At 40.6% G+C, this 19453-nt stretch overlaps 1 protein-coding gene across 5 annotated transcripts in view; it reads left to right on the plus strand.

The window, feature by feature from the left end:
- BMPER (BMP binding endothelial regulator) overlaps positions 1–19453 on the plus strand; it is a 245214-nt gene that overhangs the window by 131066 nt on the left and 94695 nt on the right. For all 5 annotated transcript variants that reach the window (XM_079150871.1, XM_079150875.1, XM_079150872.1 and 2 more), the window contains exons 7-8: positions 5417–5516; positions 17259–17368. In XM_079150871.1, coding sequence (XP_079006997.1) covers positions 5417–5516; positions 17259–17368 — 210 coding nt within the window. The remainder of the gene's footprint in view (positions 1–5416; positions 5517–17258; positions 17369–19453) is intronic.

Genomic DNA, 19453 nt, shown 5'->3' on the forward strand with positions numbered 1-19453 from the left:
TTCTCAGTAAATAATAAAGTATAGATAATACAGTTTATCTAAGCCATTCACATCTAAGAAGTGCATATAAAGCTGTAACCAGAATCTATGGAAAGACATACGAAATGGCTCAAAGGGGAGGAAGTTCTGACTATCAAGTTGATAATACTCCATATCCTAGCTGAGAAATTGTGCAGCCATTCAGAGGCCATAACTGATAGAAAGGACTTAACTTTATGTTAGAGCTGAATTTGCATTTTGATCCTGCCACTTACTTGTTGGGAGGCATGTTTTCTGAGCAAGCTCCCTAAGGTTTAGTGCCTCAGCTTCTACTTTAGGGGTGAGGATAGCTTGCACATGGGGTCTTTGGGAGACTTTGTTAAAATGATAAAAGTATCTAGGCCTTCCAACAACCTGGACTTGTCACCCGCTTCCTGTTAGGGAGTTTTCTCTCTCCTTGGTCCCTCTGCTTCTGCTCCCTCAGCTCAACAGCTCAATGGCCTCCTTTGCTTCCCAATTTGATTGGCAGTTTTTTTTTTTTTTTTTTTTTTTTTTTTTCCTGCCTCTATTCTGTGCTGGCCAAGAATGGGAAAATCCAAGTACCAAGACTGGAAGTAAGTGCCTAGCTTTGAAAGCTTACTGAAATGAAGTTCTAGGTCAAAGAGAAGCATGGCTAAGAAAATTCGCTTCATTTTGTAATTTTTTTGATCCAATTTTTAATTCAGAGTGGTTGCTCTGCTCCAAGTCGCCTTTGAACCTCTGGTTGTGGAAATGTAAGAATAAGGGGCCACTCAGAAATCCTTCCCACTTGAGATGTATTTATTTTCTACATGACCCCTCCAGGTTCTCTCTCCCTTGGTCCTACCATCATCTCAGAATAAATGAAGAACTCTATTCTTTTAAAACAATTGGGCACAGGAAAACATCTCTCTAGAATGTGGTAGAGTATAGCATTGTTTAGCAATGAATCAGCTCCACCACATTCTAGAGGGAGTTTTTTGTAACTGTTTAGTAACTCTGCTCCCAACCTCCTGTTAGGGAGCCCAGGCTGTGCATCCTGATCAAAGGATCAGTGCCATGTCTCATGCTGCAGGACAGTCTCCAGCCCTAATTCTCGGGGGTCCTCGGGGGTTGGAGAAGAATCCCGCATGCACATGGCTGTGGTTTTATCATCTTGTACTCATCACTTTATTCAGAAAGACAGATTTTTATTATGCAGCAAAATTGCTGCTCTAGGGTAAACTTTGACACAAAGCAATTGTGTACTTGACTGAATCAGCTAAAACAAAATAAGAGCACAGAAAATAGGCCTGAGATAGATTTCAGATCTTTGTTTTAAAGACATCTACTGTCAAGAGAAGTACTTGGATGTGCAATTATAATAAAAGACTTTCTTTAGAGAACAAACTTGCCTTTCTAAGGACAAGCAAGTGGTGAAAATCGGAACACTCACTTACTATGGAAGTTTCTAGCATTCCTTTACTTGACAACCACTTAAGAATACAGTAGTTTGTCTCTATGCATTTTAACCATGTGGGATGTTTGAATATTTAATAAAATATGTTAGATTTTTAATTATGTTGGTTGGACTTGTACCAGTTTTACATTTTGAAGTCGAATGTTGCCTTGGACATCTCAGCACCCACAACATTTAGTTGGTACCTAAAATGTGCAGAATGCAAGGTGAGAACGTGCAAACTCCAAGGAGATACAAAGATAAGTCTGGGATGCAGACCCTCCAGAACTATGCCATGTCATCAGGATTCTATAGTTGAAGAGATCTGGAAAATACCAGTCTGGAACTCATTATGTGTGATAGCTCCACCTTTCATTCACTAATTTTTTTTATTGAGGTGTTCCTTGAACTTTGACTCTTCTGAAAGATATGAGGCAGATAGGACTGGTCCTTGCCCTCAAGACAGTCTAGCTTGGAGGTAAAACTTATGTCATGTTGTAGGATTAAGCATTTATGTATATACTGAAAATTATGTATGTGTCTAATACACAGGGTCATAGATGAGAAGAGAGGAGTTATGGAAAAGTGAAGGAGGTTCCAGGAAAGTGGAGGACTCTGGAAAAGGTCACAGGTGAAGAGAGGCTTGAGATTGACTTTGAATGAAGCAAGATTTTTACAGGGGTCAGTGATGGAGGTCAAAGAGAACAAGGTGTATATAAAGAAGATGGAAGGCATGGAATGTTTTGGGGGGCAATAAAGAAATAAGATACTCTGGAACCTTCACTGGAGGTGGGATGGAGGGAGATTGGAGAGATTATTGGGTGTCTTGACAAAATAGACGTGATGTAATAAAGCTCTATTGTGCAGTAGCTGAAAAAATTTATTTCTTGCAACGTAATTTATTTCTTGCTTATTTCAGTTCATTGCAGTGATCTTGAGGGTAGACATTGATATGGCGACCCAGGAAACCAGGCTTTTTCTCTATTCCACTCAGTAGGTCATCCTTCAAGTGAAAAATGAGAGCATGGAGGATTATGTGTGAGGAATTTCTATTGGGTAGGCTTGTGGGTGTGTTATATTACCCTCCATTTCCCATTAGTCAGAACTCAGTCCTATGACCACTTACCTGCAAGGAGTGAGGGAAATGTAGTCTAACTCTGAGAGAAAAGGGAAGCAGAGTTTGGTGCACATACATCAAATATTACACCCTTCTACACTGACTTTTAGCCTGATTAGGTTGAACTTTATCCTGAAGGCAATGGTGAGTCAATATGAAGCTTAGCAGGAATGGGGGTGTGCTCACTGGGAATGGAAGCTCCTTTAAAGAGAGATTTTTGTGTAATATATTCACTGCTATATCCCCAACCTGTTATGATGGCCATAAAGAAATATTTGACAAAAAAATGGAATGGAGAATAGATACTGGAAAGGAGTCCTGGACATATGGAACATTCCAGGATAGATTAGTGGAAGAGAGTGGAGGCAGAGAAGCCAATCGGAAAGCTCTTGTGACAATCTCAAAGAGCCCGAGTTAGTGTGGTTACAGTAGGAATTTGTTCATTTTTAGAACAGAAATGTTTACTTCTGCTATTTTAACCCTCTTAGTTCACAGCACAGCCACAGACTGTAGTTTAACCAGAGTCCCTGCTGAGTTGAAATCATAGAGGCAGGTTGTAAGCTGTGACTCTGTTCCTAGGAAGGGCCTGCACTTTCTTTGGAGGCATTAATTGGAATGCTGCCTCGGGGCTTGGGCTGTGCCACAATATTGCAACCCAAACAAAATAAAACTTGACTAAACCAGCAAACCCAGATTGGAGTTCAAGTTACTTTAACGACTCTTGGGAAACACAAACTGCAGTTGTATTATGTATGCAAAATTTGCTCTTTGACCTCATGGTAAGGAAAATTACTGGAGTACACATGTTCTTTTGCCAGCTTTCCAAAGTGTTGGATAAGTTAACTCTTTTGCAATTATGCAATATTTTTCAAATTTTAATTTTAAAATATGCTTGAAAAATAGATGCTGATCCAACAAGAACAGGATATATGGGTGAAAAGAAAGTGTTCTCTGTACACCGAAGAGAAACCAGCACAGAGGCAAGCTTGTGTGGCTGGAGTCTTCAGGATTTAGGAAGTTGCTTGTAGATGAATTTCTTTGAAATTAAAAGCTAAGGGCCGTGCCATCCTGTCCTACCTTTGGATATGACTTTTGTGTTTTATGTGTAAGCTTGAGCTGATCTCAGGGGCTGGCCCAGACTCAGGTGACCCACCTCTGAAGTCTGATGACAGGCCCCTAACTTTAAGATTATGCAGAGTTGAGTGACAAATCCCAGACCAGCCTGGGATTTGAGGGAGATTTTTAATGCTTCTTGCTGATCGGGAAATAATATAAAAACAACAGACGAGTTTTTTGTGGTATTTTCATATGTTCTCTATTGGTTTGGGGAAGAATCCAACATTAAAGAGGTTTCAAAATAACACATATTTAAAAAGACATGTAACATGCCCTCTCTTTTTCATTCTTCCCCACCAAAAAATAAACTAGTAATTAAAATGGCAAAAGTGGAAACAGAGGTGACAGCAGTTTGCCAGGATGAAAATGAATAGGATCCTCAAGGCCAAAGCTATTGCCTGCTGCTCATGCAGAAGGTGTGAGGAAATGCCTGACCTTGGGTCATTCCCTTTCTGGACCTAAGTTGTCATTTCCTGAGGTCCTTGAGATATAAACCATCCACTTATGACAATGGATACCTAAAAGTCCACTAGTTTGGTTCCTAGCTCAAATCCTGGAGTAGCCAATCCACCGCAATCCCATTCATCTAGTTAATTGTTTACCAAATTTTCAAATTTTCTTTAGAAAAAGAAGAAGAAAACTTATAAAGTTCATAGTGAATTCATATTAGTTCTTAATAAATTCAAATTTAATAGGTATCAATCAGCCTTACGGGTTTGTTAGATGTACATTAACTGGAAAATATTTTTAATGTTTTCTCTGCCTCAGCTTTCTGAATAAGCAGTTAAAATTTGCTGAGTCTGGAAAAGCAGGTTCTCAGGCTAAGGATAAGAAGGACCTAACAATGTATCTTGCATTCCAGAGAGAGGAGAGATACTTCCGGACAGAGAAAGCAGAGAAACTAAGGATAAATAAGGTGTTAGAAGTAAAGGGTGCTGAGACCAGAAAGGGTCAAGAATGAGAATGAGGAAGTAGGAAAATATTCAAAAGCTCTAAAACTTCTTCCAAGGGCCTCTAAGGCTCTTTCCATTCTTCTAATATCAATCATCATAATCTTACAGACAGTTAATGGAAACAGATTTGATTAGTTAGAATCTAGGGAGATGGTTCTGCTAAACATTGGTTTCAGAACATCTGTTTTTATCAGATTGGTCACATCCTCTACTTGGACCCTCAGTGGGCCATTCTAGAGACATCTTCAAGCTGTGGCAGACAGTGAAGTCTTCCTGCAGAAAGATACCTGTAAGAACTGCAGAAAGATGGGGTAGGAAAGAGGAGGAAAAGGCTCATTAAACACAGAGGATTCCTTTGCTTGCAGGGGAATGGATGGTAAGAGGTGCACTGACCTGTTAGGGTGGCCCACTCATCCTGGATTTGCATGAAATGTTCCTGGTTAGTACTGGAAGTCTCCAATCCTAGGCAAACTGAGTGGTTTGTTTCCTTAGACCCACCCAAAAACTGGTCTTGAGAAGGGAAAAGATAAAGAAAGGTGGTGGTGGGTGGGGGGAGGAAGGTGATGTTATCTGGAATCATCTCTTGAGAGGCAGACTTTTTGCAGCTGCAATTGAGAGAGCCTACAGGGAAAAGAAAAGGATGGTTGGGAGGAATTACATGGACCTGAGCAGTCACCCCAGGGACCTAATAGTAGGGAAGGGCCTTAGGTTTGCTCCAGATATCTTGGTTGTACAGTCTATATGTACTGACTTTTCTAAATGTGCTTTTTTTTCTCTCTCTCTCTCTTTTCTTAGGGAGGCAGGACACAGTGCGTGAGAGAAGTCTGTCCCATTCTCTCTTGTCCCCAGCACCTTAGTCACACACCCCCAGGACAATGCTGCCCCAAATGTTTGGGTGAGTGACTATTTTCAGGTCAAAGAACAATGCAATTTGCTCCAGAGTTTCTGCTGAGAGTGTTGATGCAGACTGCTATTTTGGGGTTCTGAAGTTGTCCTGTTCATGGCTTATTTGAGACAACTGCACCTTCTAATCTCCTGAGTGGAAGGTGTAAACAAGGGTTGGCTCTCATCTGAGGTCTCCACAGAGGCTGCTTTTATCTTTCCTTATATCTGGAACCTGGTACACCAGACCACCTAGGACATTGTCCCACAAGGTGAGAACAGTATTGAAGAAACTCTCTTTAATTGGGTCTATGACTATTGGTAGGAACACATGTTAAAGGCATGTGAAGTAAATATATGTAAGAATGTAGACTGGTGTTGTCTGTAGAGGCCAAAGCTCACCTGAGGATAACATGTCAGAAAATGAGAGATTTGGAAGGGAAAAATGAATTATAATCAAAAAGAAAAAAGTACAAGCACTTTCTTATTGAGCATTTGGTGTGTATCACCGAAGCACCATATGAGAGACTTTTTATGTGCTTTTCCCTCATTTAATCTTTTGGAGAAGCCGTGAAATATAGTTTCTAAAATAAAACTTCTGTGTGTTATGTGGGTGCTATTATCAATTTTATTGTACTAAGAAGGAAGTATTCCTGTAGAATCTCCAGGGATCTTTGGGGGGACTAACTTTGTCCCTAATCACCTCTGAGTTTATGTTCCTAGTCTTGCTGTTTCTCTTGGTCTCTCTTCTGTTTTTTAAAGTTTTTTTAATACCATTTTTCCCTTCAGAGACACCCCTTCCCCAGTTTTCTCACATTCTGTGGTGCCATTGAATCAAATATTATTTATGAGATTTTATTGAATGTTTGCATCCAACAAGGGTGATTATTCTACAGAGAATCACAGGAACACCATGAAATGAAATATTAAGTTCCCTTGTTATAAAAAGTTCTTAATTATTTTGATTTTGGGAAAATTTCTTCTATTTGGGCTCCAGCTTCTTTTTTTTTTTTTTTTTTTTTTATTGTAAACAAATGGGATACATGTTGTTTCTCTGTTTGTACATGGCGTAAAGGCATACCATTTGTGTAATCATAAATTTACATAGAGCAATGTTGTTTGATTCATTCTGTTATTTTTTTCCCTTCCCCCCACCCCTCCCACCCCTCTTTACCCTCTATACAGTAGTTCCTTCCTCCATACTTGCCCCCCTCCCTAACCCTAACTCTAACCCTTCCCTCCCCCCAATTATGTGTCAACCTCCACTTATTAGCGATATCATTCGTCCTTTGGCTTTTTGAGATTGGCTTATCTCACTTAGCATGATATTCTCCAATTTCATCCATTTGCCTGCAAATGTCATAATTTTATCATTCTTTATGGCTGAGTAATATTCCATAGTATATATATATACCACAGTTTCTTTATCCACTCATCAATTGAAGGGCATCTAGGTTGGTTCCACAGTCTGGCTATTGTGAATTGAGCAGCTATGAACATTGATGTGGCTGTATTTCTGTAGTATGCAGATTTTAAGTCCTTTGGGTATAGGCCAAGGAGTGGGATAGATGGGTCAAATGGTGGTTCCATTCCAAGTTTTCTAAGGAATCTCCACACTGCTTTCCATAGCGGCTGCACTAATTTGCAGCCCCACCAGCAGTGTATGAGTGTACCTTTCTCCCCACATCCTCGCCAACACCTGTTGTTGCTCGTATTCTTGATAATCGCCATTCTAATTGGGGTGAGATGGAACCTTAGGGTGGTTTTGATTTGCATTTCTCTTATTACTAGAGATGTTGAACATTTTTCCATATGTTTGTTGATTGCTTGTAGATCTTCTTCTGTGAAGTGTCTATTCATTTCCTTAGCCCATTTGTTGACTGGACTGTTTGAATTCTTGGAGTAGAGTTTTTTGAGTTCTTTATAGATTCTGGAGATTAGTGCTCTATCTGAAGTATGATTGGCAAAGATATTCTCCCACTCTGTAGGCTCTTTCTTCGCGTTGCTGATAGTTTCCTTTGCTGAGAGAAAGCTTTTTAGTTTGAATCTATCCCAGTGGTTGATTCTAGCTTTTATTTCTTGTGCTATGGGAGTCCTGTTAAGGAAGTCTGGTCCTAGACCAACAAGATGAAGATTTGGACCTACTTTTTCTTCTATAATCTGCAGGGTCTCTGGTCTGATTCCGAGGTCCTTAATCCATTTTGAGTTTAGTTTCGTGCATGGTGAGAGATATGGGTTTAGTTTCATTCTGTTGCATATGGATTTCCAATTCTCCCAGCACCATTTGTTGAAGAGGCTATCTTTTCTCCATTGCATATTTTTGGCCCCTTTGTCTAGTATGAGAAAATTGTATTTATTTGGGTTTGTGTCCGTGTCCTCTATTCTGTACCATTGATCTACCTTTCTATTTTGGTACCAATACCATGCCGTTTTTGTTACTATTGCTTTGTAGTAGAGTTGAAGATCTGGTATTGCAATACCCCCTGTTTCACTCTTCCTGCTAAGGATTGCTTTAGCTATTCTGGGTTTCTTATTCTTCCAGATGAATTTCATAATTGCCTGCTCTATTTCTGTAAGGTACGTCATTGGGATTTTAATTGGAATTGCATTGAATTTGTATAGCACTTTAGGTAGTATGGCCATTTTGACAATATTAATTCTTCCTATCCAAGAACATGGAAGATCTTTCCATCTTCTAAGGTGTTCTTTAATTTCTTTCTTTAGTGTTGTATAGTTCTCATTGTAGAGGTCTTTCACCTCTTTTGTGAGATTGATTCCCAAGTATTTTATTTTTTCCGAGGCTATTGTGAATGGGGTAGTTTTCCTAATTTCTCTTTCTGAAGATTCATCACTTATGTATAAAAATGCGTTGGATTTATGGGCATTGATCTTGTAACCTGCTACTTTACTGAAATCACTTATAAGTTCTAAGAGTTTTCTGGTGGAATTTCCAGGTTCCTCTAAATATATAATCATGTCATCAGCGAACAGGGATAGTTTGAGTTCTTCTTTTCCAATTCGTATCCCTTTAATTTCTTTGGTTTGTCTAATTGCTCTGGCCAGAGTCTCAAGAACGATGTTGAATAGAAGTGGTGAAAGAGGGCATCCCTGCCTTGTTCCAGTTTTTAGGGGGAATGCTTTCAGTTTTTCACCATTTAGAATGATATTAGCCATGGGCTTAGCATAAATGGCCTTTACAATATTAAGAAATGTTCCCACTATCCCTATTTCTTTCTAGTGTTTTGAGCATGAAGGGGTGCTGTATTTTATCAAATGCTTTTTCTGCATCTATTGAAATAATCATGTGATTCTTGACTTTAAGTCTATTAATATGGTGAATTACGTTTATTGATTTCCTGATGTTGAACCAACCTTGCATCCCTGGGATGAAACCCACTTGATCATGGTGCACTATCTTTTTAATATGTTTTTGTATGCGATTTGCTAAAATTTTGTTGAGAATTTTTGCGTCGATGTTCATTAAGGATATTGGTCTGAAATTTTCTTTCCTTGATGAGTCTCTGTCTGGTTTAGGTATCAGTGTGATATTGGCTTCATAGAATGAGTTTGGGAGGGTTCCCTCCTCTTCTATTTTATGGAATACTTTGAGAAGTATTGGAATGAGCTCTTCCTTAAAGGTTTTGTAGAACTCGGCTGAGAACCCATCTGGTCCCGGACTTTTCTTTGTTGGTAGGCTTTTGATGACTTCTTCTATTTCAGTACTTGAAATTGGTCTATTTAAATTGTTTATGTCCTCCTCATTCAGTTTAGGCAATTCATATGTCTCTAGAAACCTGTTGATGTCTTTGAAATTTTCTATTTTGTTGGAGTATAGATTTTCAAAATAGCTTCTAATTATGTTTTGTATTTCTATCCTGTCTGTAGTGATATTTCCTTGTTCATTCCGAATTTTAGTGATTTGGGTTTTCTCTCATCTTCTCTTTGTTAGTGTGGCTAAAGGTTTATCAATTTTGTTTATTTTTTCGAAGAACCAACTATTTATTTTGTCAATTTTTTGTATTGTTTCTTTTGTTTCAATTTCATTGATTTCAGCTCTGAGTTTAACAATTTCCTGTCTTCTACTACTTTTGGTGCTGTTCTGTTCTTCTTTTTCTAAGGCTTTGAGCTGTAGTGTTAGGTTGTTTATTTGTTGAGTTTTACTTCTTTTATTAAATGCGCTCCATGAAATAAATTTCCCTCTAAGTACTGCTTTCATAGTGTCCCAGAGGTTTTGATATGATGTTTCTTTGTTCTCATTTACCTCTAAGAATTTTTTAATTTCCTTCCTAATATCTTCTGTTATCCATTCATCATATAATAGCATATTGTTTAATCTCCAGATGTTGGAATAGTTTCTGTGTTTTACTCTTTCATTTATTTCTAACTTCAATCCATTATGATCTGATAGAATACATGCTAGTGTCTCTATCTCCTTGTATTTGCTAACATTAGCTTTGTGGCATAATATATGGTCTATTTTAGAGAAGGATCCATGTGCTGCTGAGAAGAAAGTGTATTCACTCTTGGTTGGATGGAATATTCTATAAATGTCCGTTAAGTCTAAATTATTGATTGTGTTGTTGAGATCTATGGTTTCTTTGCTCAATTTTTGTCTGGAAGATCTGTCCAGTGGTGAGAGCGGCGTGTTAAAATCACCTAGTATTATTGTGTTGTGGTCTATTTGGTTTCTGAAATTGAGAAGGATTTGTTTGACATACATAGATGAGCCACTGTTTGGGGCATAGATGTTTATGATTGTTATATCTTGCTGATTTATGCTTCCCTTAAGCAGTATGAAATGACCTTCTTTATCCCTTCTGACTAACTTTGGCTTGAAGTCCACATTATCAGAAATGAGGATGGATACTCCAGCTTTTTTGCTGAGTCCATGTGCATGGTATGTTTTTCCCCATCCTTTCACCTTTAATCTATGGGTATCTTTTTCTATGAGGTGAGTCTCTTGCAGGCAACATATTGTTGGATCTTTCTTTTTAATCCAGTCTGCCAGTCTATGTCTTTTGATTGATGAATTCAGGCCATTAACGTTCAGGGTTATTATAGAGAAATGATTTGGTTTCCCGGTCATTTGGTTCATTTTTAAAATTTTGTTTATTTATTTGTTTGACACAACTTGTTTCCTCCTTTATTTGACAATTCCTTTAGGATAATTCCTCCCTTTGCTGATTTGCTTCTTTGTTTTTCATCTCTTCCTCATGGAATATTTTGTTGAGAATGTTCTGTAATGCTGGCTTTCTTTTTGTAAATTCTTTTAGCTTTTGTTTATCATGGAAGGATTTTATTTCATCGTCAAATTTGAAGGTAAGTTTTGCTGGGTATAAGATTCTTGGTTGGCATCCATTTTCTTTCAGGGCTTGAAAAATGTTGTTCCAGGACCTTCTAGCTTTTAGGGTCTGGATTGAAAAATCTGCTGATATGCGTATTGGTTTCCCTCTGAATGTAATTTGGTTCTTTTCTCTCACAGCCTTTAAAATTCTGTCTTTATTTTGTATGTTAGGTATTTTCATTATAATGTGCCTTGGTGTGGGTCTGTTGTAATTTTGTGTATTTGGAGTCCTGTAAGCCTCTTGAACTTGATTTTCCATTTCATTCTTCAGATTTGGGAAATTTTCTGATATTATTTCATTGAATAGGTTGTTCATTCCTTTGGCTTGTTTCTCTAGGCCTTCCTCAATCCCAATAATTCTTAAATTTGGCCTTTTCATGATATCCCATAGTTCTTGTAGATTCTGTTCATGATTTCTTACCATCTTCTCTGTTTGTTCAGCTTTGTTTTCAAGGTTAAATATTTTGTCTTCAATGTCTGAGGTTCTGTCTTCCAGGTGTTCTATCCTATTGGATATGCTTTCTATGGAGTTCTTAATTTGGTTTATTGTTTCCTTCATGTCAAGGATTTCTGTTTGGTTTTTTTTCAATATCTCTAACTCTTTTTTGAAATGATCTTTTGCTTCCTGTATTTGCTCTTTTAACTGTCGATTGGTGCGATCAATCAATGCTTGCATTTGCTCTTTCATCTCATCATTCAATGCTTGCATTTGCTCTTTCATCTCCTCGTTTGCTTCTCTGATCATTTTAATTATGTACATTCTGAACTCCTTTTCTGTCATTTCTTCTGCCATGCTGTCATTGGGTTTTATTGATGTAACATCTAGATTTGTTTGCAGCATTTTCTTTCCTTGTTTTCTCATGTTGTTCAGATATCAGTGGACCGCTGAGATATCGCAGATTTCCTCTGTTGATTTACAATGACCCTGAAGATTTCTATATATATCCCCTCTTAGCCTTCAGTAGGCTGAAGTCTTGGAGGAGGTTGATAATGCGGTGCTCCACAAGGAAGCTGCCTCTCTAGGAGTGGTGGCCTTCAGGTGGGGTATATTCCCTGCTAGTGGGCAGAGGTGCCTCCACTTGTTGACCAATGGTCATCCAAAGGGGACCTAGGCTGTGGGCTGAGGCAAGGCCTGTTTGGGCCTGAGCCTCTGGTTTTACCGTCCTTGTGGGAAACCTCACCCAGCAGGGAAGGCTCACCCGGTGGGGAGGTCTCGCTGGTCAGTTTCCTCCTAGAGGTTCCCCTCAATTTACAGCTACTGCCTGGGCTGGGCTGCCTTCCTCTGCAAAGTTTCCAGGGGCCCGGCCCTACCTCCTGGGCCTGGGAGCCTCACCCTTCGCAGATGAATCTCCTTAGGCTGCCCCTCCTCAGAGAATTTGCCCATAGGCCTGGAACCTTCGCTCCGCCCTAAGCCTGTCTCTGTGCGGCTCTTCCACCCAGAAGCCTCCTAGATCCTGGGACCCTGTTCTGCACCTAATCGCCTGGCTGCGTGGCCCCTCCTCTGAGCAGCCACCTGTGGCCCCGAACAATCGCTCTGAGTCCCAGAGACCCGCCACAGGCCTCTTCCTCCAGACAGCCGCCCAGTATGCCGGTGCGGTCACTAGGAGTCCAAGAAACTCACTTCGTGCCTCCTCCTCCCACCAACCACCCGTAGCCCGGGGCAATCAATCACTCCGAGTCGAAGTGACCCTGCCCGTTCCTCCTCCTTCTCCAGATAACCCCCCGGGTGTTCAGGAGCAGTCCCTCTGAGTGGCTCTGAATCCACGTGACCCGCTGCACGGGTCCTCTGGGCAACCGCCCGGAGCTCTGGTGTGGTCCCTCAAGACCAAGCGTCCCACCACGCTTCTCCTCCAGGCAGCCCCCCTGTGTTCAGGAGCTGTCACTTTAAGACCAAACAACTCACCACTCGCCTTCTCCTCTGAGCAGCCGCCTGGAGCGCTAATGCAGTCACTGCGAGTCCAAAGGACCCGCCGCGCTCCTTCTCCTCCTTCTCCTACTCCTCCGGGCAGGCCCCGGGGTTCAGAAGTGGTCAGGGTCCAAACAGCTCGCCACGCAGCCCCTTCTCTGGCAACCGCCTGTAGTTCCCGTATAGTCACCCGAATCCAAGCGGCTGCTCCTCTTCCTCCTTGTCCTCAGGGCAGGCCCCGGTGTTCAGAAGCGTCGTTCTGATTCCAAACAGCTCGCCGCGCGGCTTCTCCTCTGGCAACCGCCTGCAGCTCTGGCGCAGTCTCTCCGAATCCAAGTGGCCACGCTCCTCTCCTCCTCCTCAGGGCAGGCCCCGGTGTCCTGAGTCCACACAGTTCTCCCCGCCACTCCTCCCCCGGGCAGCCGCCGGAGCCCCAGTGGCTGCTCCGAGTCCCAGCGCTGTGCCGAGCGGCCTCCTCTATGGCGCTCCAGCGGGGGGAGGGGTGTCTCGCCGGCAGTTCTACTTCACAAAGTTTCCTGCGTTCCGGGACCCCCGTCCCATCCGGGATGCCCCCCCAGGGGGTGAGAGTCACCCGGCTACTTTGAGTTGGTCCCAAGCGTCTCAATATCTCCTCTCTTGAATCCTGAGTTCTGGAGCAACACGTAATGCAGCCACCCTCTAGGCCGCCATCTTCTCTAACCCTGGTTAGGTGGGTTTTGAATCTGTGGATTTTAAACCCTGATAGAGCTCTGGAACTTAGTGATATAGAGGTCCTCAGGTATGAAATGAAATTAAAGAAAACACAGGGAAAGGAGATAAAGGCAGACAGAGAAGGTGGTTTGCTCCTAGGTTCCGGGCTCTGCAGAGTCTGGATGGGCAGAACGTCCCCGTTCTTCCTGATCCTGTGCAGGTTGGCCTGTCGGGCTCCAGCTTCTTGTTAGTTACCGTTTACACTCTTTCTTTGAGTCTTCTTTCTTTTATAGTTAGCTTTCTCCAACTCCAAACCATCCTGATGCTTTATTTCTTTCATTCACAGGATATTACAGCCATACCCCCAAATCTGTTTTCTTTTTATAATTAGCAAATACAGGTATTTTGTTAGACTAAGACAGTTTTTTTCCTCTTCGAGGGATTCCTCTGTAATTTCATATAATGTTTACCTGCCTGACATGTGTACACACACACACACACTTTTTGAGTAAATATGAAATAACTAGAAGAACAAAGAATTGTTTAGACACACCTGATTAAAGGCATTCCCATATGCGTGTTTCCTTCATGGATTGCCAGTATGTATTTGTTCCCCTGGAATAAAATTAGCTAGTTCAGTGTGGTAGAAGTCACCTGGCTAAGGGTCATGGTAGAAGTACCGTTCCAGCTAAGCAGGAAAGCCATCACACGGGAAGTGGTGTTTGGACCAGACCCCAGAGATAAGTAGGCTTGATTAAGGCTTTGAAGCTGATGCTCTGGGCATGTTAAGTCAACTTAGAAGTTTCCCACATGAGCAATGGCTGTTGTATTGGATGCAGATTTTACTGATCATTTGTGGTTTTAAGATGGACTACAAAAGGAACAGTGCGTTTTGGGAAACTTGAAAAATCACAATTCCCTCAGATGAGAGCTTTTTTGGTTGGGCTAAACCACAGTGGAATGATGTGGAAATGGCTTGAATCAGGCTGTCCAAGGAGTCACAGAACCACTCCCTGGAATGTTTTATCTTATGTTGGCCATGATGAATTTGGGATTAAGGTAAGATTTTGTGTTCTTTGATGATGAAATGAAACATATCCACACAACAAAAGACAGAAGGAAAAAATAAACATGAGGATGCTTTGTAGATGCTGAAATCTTAGTCTAATTAGACTTTTTGACTGGTTGGGTATTGATTTGCTCTTATATTTCTCCTTGACCAGAATTCCTGCACATGACATACCTCTGCCTCTTGTATTACAATGTTCCTTTCCTTGCTTGTCTCATTTTTAATGAATGTTCTCGTTGGAGATCAGCATACACAGAGTAGTACTCATCTCAGTGTGACCCAACCCAGGATCATCTTTGAATTATATCACCATTAATAATAATAATGGTTTGTATCTGCCATTTATTGGGGGATATTAATGAGTGCCAGGCACTGTGCTAAGAGCTTTATATTCATAATTATAGGTTAAATTTATATTTTAGTGAGGAATAATTTAAGCCATTTGTTTTATTTGTTCAGGGGGATGAAAATATTCAGTTGATAGATTGATCAATCAATAGATCTATTTGCCCATCTATCATCCGTTCATCCATTCATCCAGCCATCTATCCACTTGTTCGAGAATATTGACTACAGTAGTGATGGTACAACCAGAAAAAATGAGGAGAAAATGTGAACCTCAGCCATGAAAATGATGCATTTTGATTGGTAGAAATGAAAGCTTCTACATAAAGCATTGTATCTCATCTTTTGCCTTTTGTCAAAGAAGATTTGAGGTTACATACAAAATACCTGAAGCACAGTTAGAGAAAAGATAGGCAAAAGACAAGTCAGGTTATTACAATTAAAAGAATTCTTAACGGATGCAGTTGTGTTTTAACAGAAGGAATTATAATGGATGGACCAAATCCACAGGACTTAAGCTATACACAGCTTTCTGACATTTTTTGGCTAAGTCTAAAGGGGTTCCCTGGAGGGATATTTAAGGAAAGGTTGAATTTTATATTTCGATGACAATCCTCAGATTTAGTGTAGAAGTTCTCAGGAAGTTCAAGAGACTCATGGCCATGGTGTGCACATAAGCAGACCTGTGTTAATTGGAATATTAGCAATGATTCTACTAAATTTTGTCTGTGAGTTTTGGTTGCATACTTCAGTATAAGCACTGCAGATGGACGTGGTGATATGACACAGTGACAGCGTTGATGCCATTTTATGAGTGATGTTAGTGAGGACAGGAGAAATCACACTCAAGGTCACAAGGGAGTCAATATGTGGGGACCTGAATTATAACTTACTTGTCATCTTTTGAAGGTTAACACATTTACTCCTCATAGTGAGAACCAAACTAATGATTTAACTGCTCTGAATTATACTGCATCTTGGCCTTGGGTTGACCCTGATAAGAAGTTAACTTTTTTTTTTTTTAAACTCCTACTAATGGTACTTTCAATAATACTGATTCTGAGAACAGTACTTAGTATGTATTTATAGACATTTTCAGCATTCTATTGGACTTACTAATAAACAGAGACTGCTACTAATCTTGTTTTTTAACAAGGAGAAAGAGGAGTATTAATTTAAATTTGATCAGTGAACATGAATTGTTGGTTTCTTAGTCCTTAATTAAAGTAACATTTTAAAGATGATCTGATGTGCTTCAGGGAAGAGATAGATACTCAAATGTTGAAAGAAAGGAGAAATTGGATTTTATTCCTTATTTAGGATTGCTTTTGGGGTCTTTTGCGTTGTCAGTCCAATCCTCATATCAAGGAAAAACCTAAATAATTCTGCAGAGACACTATGCCCATGAAGGTTTGGACACTTGACCTGTGGAGGCTGGGTCCTGCCTTGGTGCACGTTTTGATTGAGATTTGCCCTTTATGCTTTGTGTACTTTCTTAACAAGAGTCTGTGATAATCTGCTCAGACTGCTACATCAACTGGGTAGCTTTCAAGCAGCAGAAATGTTTTTCTCACAGTTCTGCAGACTGGGAAGTCCAAGGTCAAGGAGCTTACAGATTCTGCATCTGGTGAGGGACCACTTCTGGCTCATAATTGGTGCCTTTTGCTGTGTCCTCACATAGTAGAAGGGGCAAGGGGTCCTTCTTAGGCTTCTTTTATAATGGTACTAATGCCATTCATGAAAGTTTCACCCTTATGACCTAGTCTCTCAAAAGTCCACCTCTGAATACCATCACATGTTGCCTGGGCTTCAAGATTTGAATTTTATGGAGACATGAATGTTTAGAGTATAGCAGGTGCTATTTCATTAATTTTTGCTAGTTCTAGTCCTTGAGATAGCTTGACTCTTTTCACCTTCATTACCCTCTTGCTAATACCCATTTTAGGGGATAATTTTACTTGTTCTTTAAGATGTAACTCAGGCATCACATTCTCCAAGAAGTCTTCTATGAGCTCTCAGTCTTCACAGTTCCCACGTTGACTTCTTTCCAGAACTTACTATGTTGTTGTAATGAAATGATATTTTGTGTAGTTTTCTTCCTAGTGGAAGCCCAATGAGGGCAACTTATATCTAAGACATCTTGGTCTCTATGATGGACATATAAAAATGATTTGTCGTACTTACAAGGTTCGTTGCAGAATCAAGTTTTTAAACAGTGACTCTTGAAATGAATGATTCCTGGGGATCTCCTGGGCACATCTGACCTACAGCTCTATTTTTGAGCACCAGATTTACCTGGTCTTGTGAAAATGTTTAAGAGTTCTGTGATATAATTGTTGATGACAAAATAAGACATTGCTGGCTTCTGGTTTCCTTACCCTGTGCTGGTGCTTCCCTCTAGGTCAGAGGAAAGTGTTCGACCTTCCTTTTGGGAGTTGCCTCTTTCGCAGTGATGTTTATGACAATGGATCCTCTTTTCTGTATGACAACTGTACAGCATGTACCTGTAAGGTAAGACGGTTCTGAGAGGCCATCACTTACAGATAGGGATTTGGGTTTTTAGTGTCATAGCCAAGGCAATGGTGTTTTATTTGGGGGGGGGGCAGGAATTACTGATGCCATTTTACGAGTAAAATTATGCTTGACATCACAAGGAATTTCATAGGTAGGGCCCACTTTTTAATCCACTGTCATCTTCTGAGGACCAACAGGTTAGCTCTTGGTGGTGAGAGCAACACTCTGAAGGGCTGCCCTGAGGATTCTTTAAAGTCAGAGAGATACACTTGGCAGTGCTCTCTGGCTCTAATTATCCAAAATTAATTCTGCAACATACCTGCCAATGAAAATGGCTTTAATCACATTCAAGAGAACAAAAAAGCATGGATTTACAGTTCATCACAGAGATAAACCTGGCAGTTTGGAAAGAGTATTTATGTGTTGTTCATTGTACCATGTCTCACTTAAGCCTCTGCTCACTTTTCTCAAAAGGCAACTGGAAGTCTAATTCTGAGTAAAGGAAGAATTCCGCAGCTCCAGAATTCTGAAGGGACATGCATCACATAGTCATAAACTGTTCTTATGTGGTGAATTTTATTTGAAACCAGGAAGAGAAACATTAATCATGGAGGGCTTTAGGATCATTCATCAGTTAGTTAGCACAAACATCTGTGTGACACGAGTTTATAATAATATATTTTGGTGGTGATGGTTGCTGTTGTTTTATTTTTAATAGCTAAAGAGCTAGGGCAGGAAGAAGGGAGCTTTGCTAAATGTCGGCATGAGTCAATAGGATTAGAGTTCAGAAGTTCTTTTTTTTTAGTTTATTCTTTTTAGATATACATGATAGTAGAATGTATTTTGGCACATTATACATACATGGAGTATAACTTATTCTTATTAGGATCCTATTCTTGAGGTTGTACATGATGCAGAGTTACCCCAGTCATGTATTCAAATACAAGGATTGGGAAAGTTATGTCTGATTCATTCTACTGTTCTTCCTATTCTCCTCCCCTCTCTTCCCTTCATTCTCCTTTGTCTAATTCAATGGTCTTCTTGATTACTTGAGACAGGCTTTGGTAGGTGGCATGCACCACTTCACAAGGGTGGCTGGGTAAGGGCTGCATTCTCTGTTCTCCAACAGGGATTACAAAGAATACCTCAAGCCTGAGAATATTTCCCTGAGGTACCTGCCTCCTCCCATGGTTTGCCTTTTCCTATGCTAAATGTAAGGCGGCTCCTCCCATTGGGCTTGTTCTCTGTCATAAGGACTTCTTTTCCCCACTGGAAACGTCACACATTGCAGCTTCCTCTTGGGTGACTGAGCCTTTGCTGGAACACATTACATTCCCAACTCTCTCAGTTGCAGGGGAGCCAGGCATCCCCTGAACAGCGCTTTGGGTCTCAAGGAATCTGTGAGAGATAATTAGATTATATGTCCCAATACACAATAAGAACTGTAATTAAAACTTCTCCTTCAAGAGCCTGGCATATCAGAGTAGGAATTCACAGTTATCTTGGGTGTGTGAATGCTGGAAGAATCAGGCTGACATCATTTTGGGGAACTGGTATTTTTTTCTGTCTGCTTAGAGATTCCCTCTCCAGCATCTGCATCCAGTGCTTCTCAGATTTCCAGGGCAGGTGCAGAAAACTATTTCATAATTATCTGAATTTAGTATGGTTTCAGATCTCTGTGCCTTACAATCTGATGATCTCTCTACCTGCCCCCTCACATTCTTTAAATCTGATTAATATACTCTTCACCCAAGGCAGATTATCTCAGATATCATCTCCTCTAAAGAGGCATTTCCTTCTATCTCTACACTTCTACACTTTCTGTCTGGCACATTTTATTACACTAATTTGTTTATAAGATTACCTACCCTTTTTCACTCTATGCTTCTTGAGGACAGACATTCTTTTCTGTACTCTTATTGCTTAATGCAGTGCTAGGCACACAGTGCATTGGGTGACCACACACATACACACCAGATGTGCGCGCGTGCGCGCGCGCGCGCACACACACACACACACACACACACACACACACACACACAAGAGATCCATAGTGATCATGGGAGATCACTGAGAACTGGT

The sequence above is a fragment of the Sciurus vulgaris genome (genome assembly GCF_902686455.1).
Source record: "Sciurus vulgaris genome assembly, chromosome: 8".
Lineage (NCBI taxonomy): Eukaryota > Metazoa > Chordata > Mammalia > Rodentia > Sciuridae > Sciurus > Sciurus vulgaris.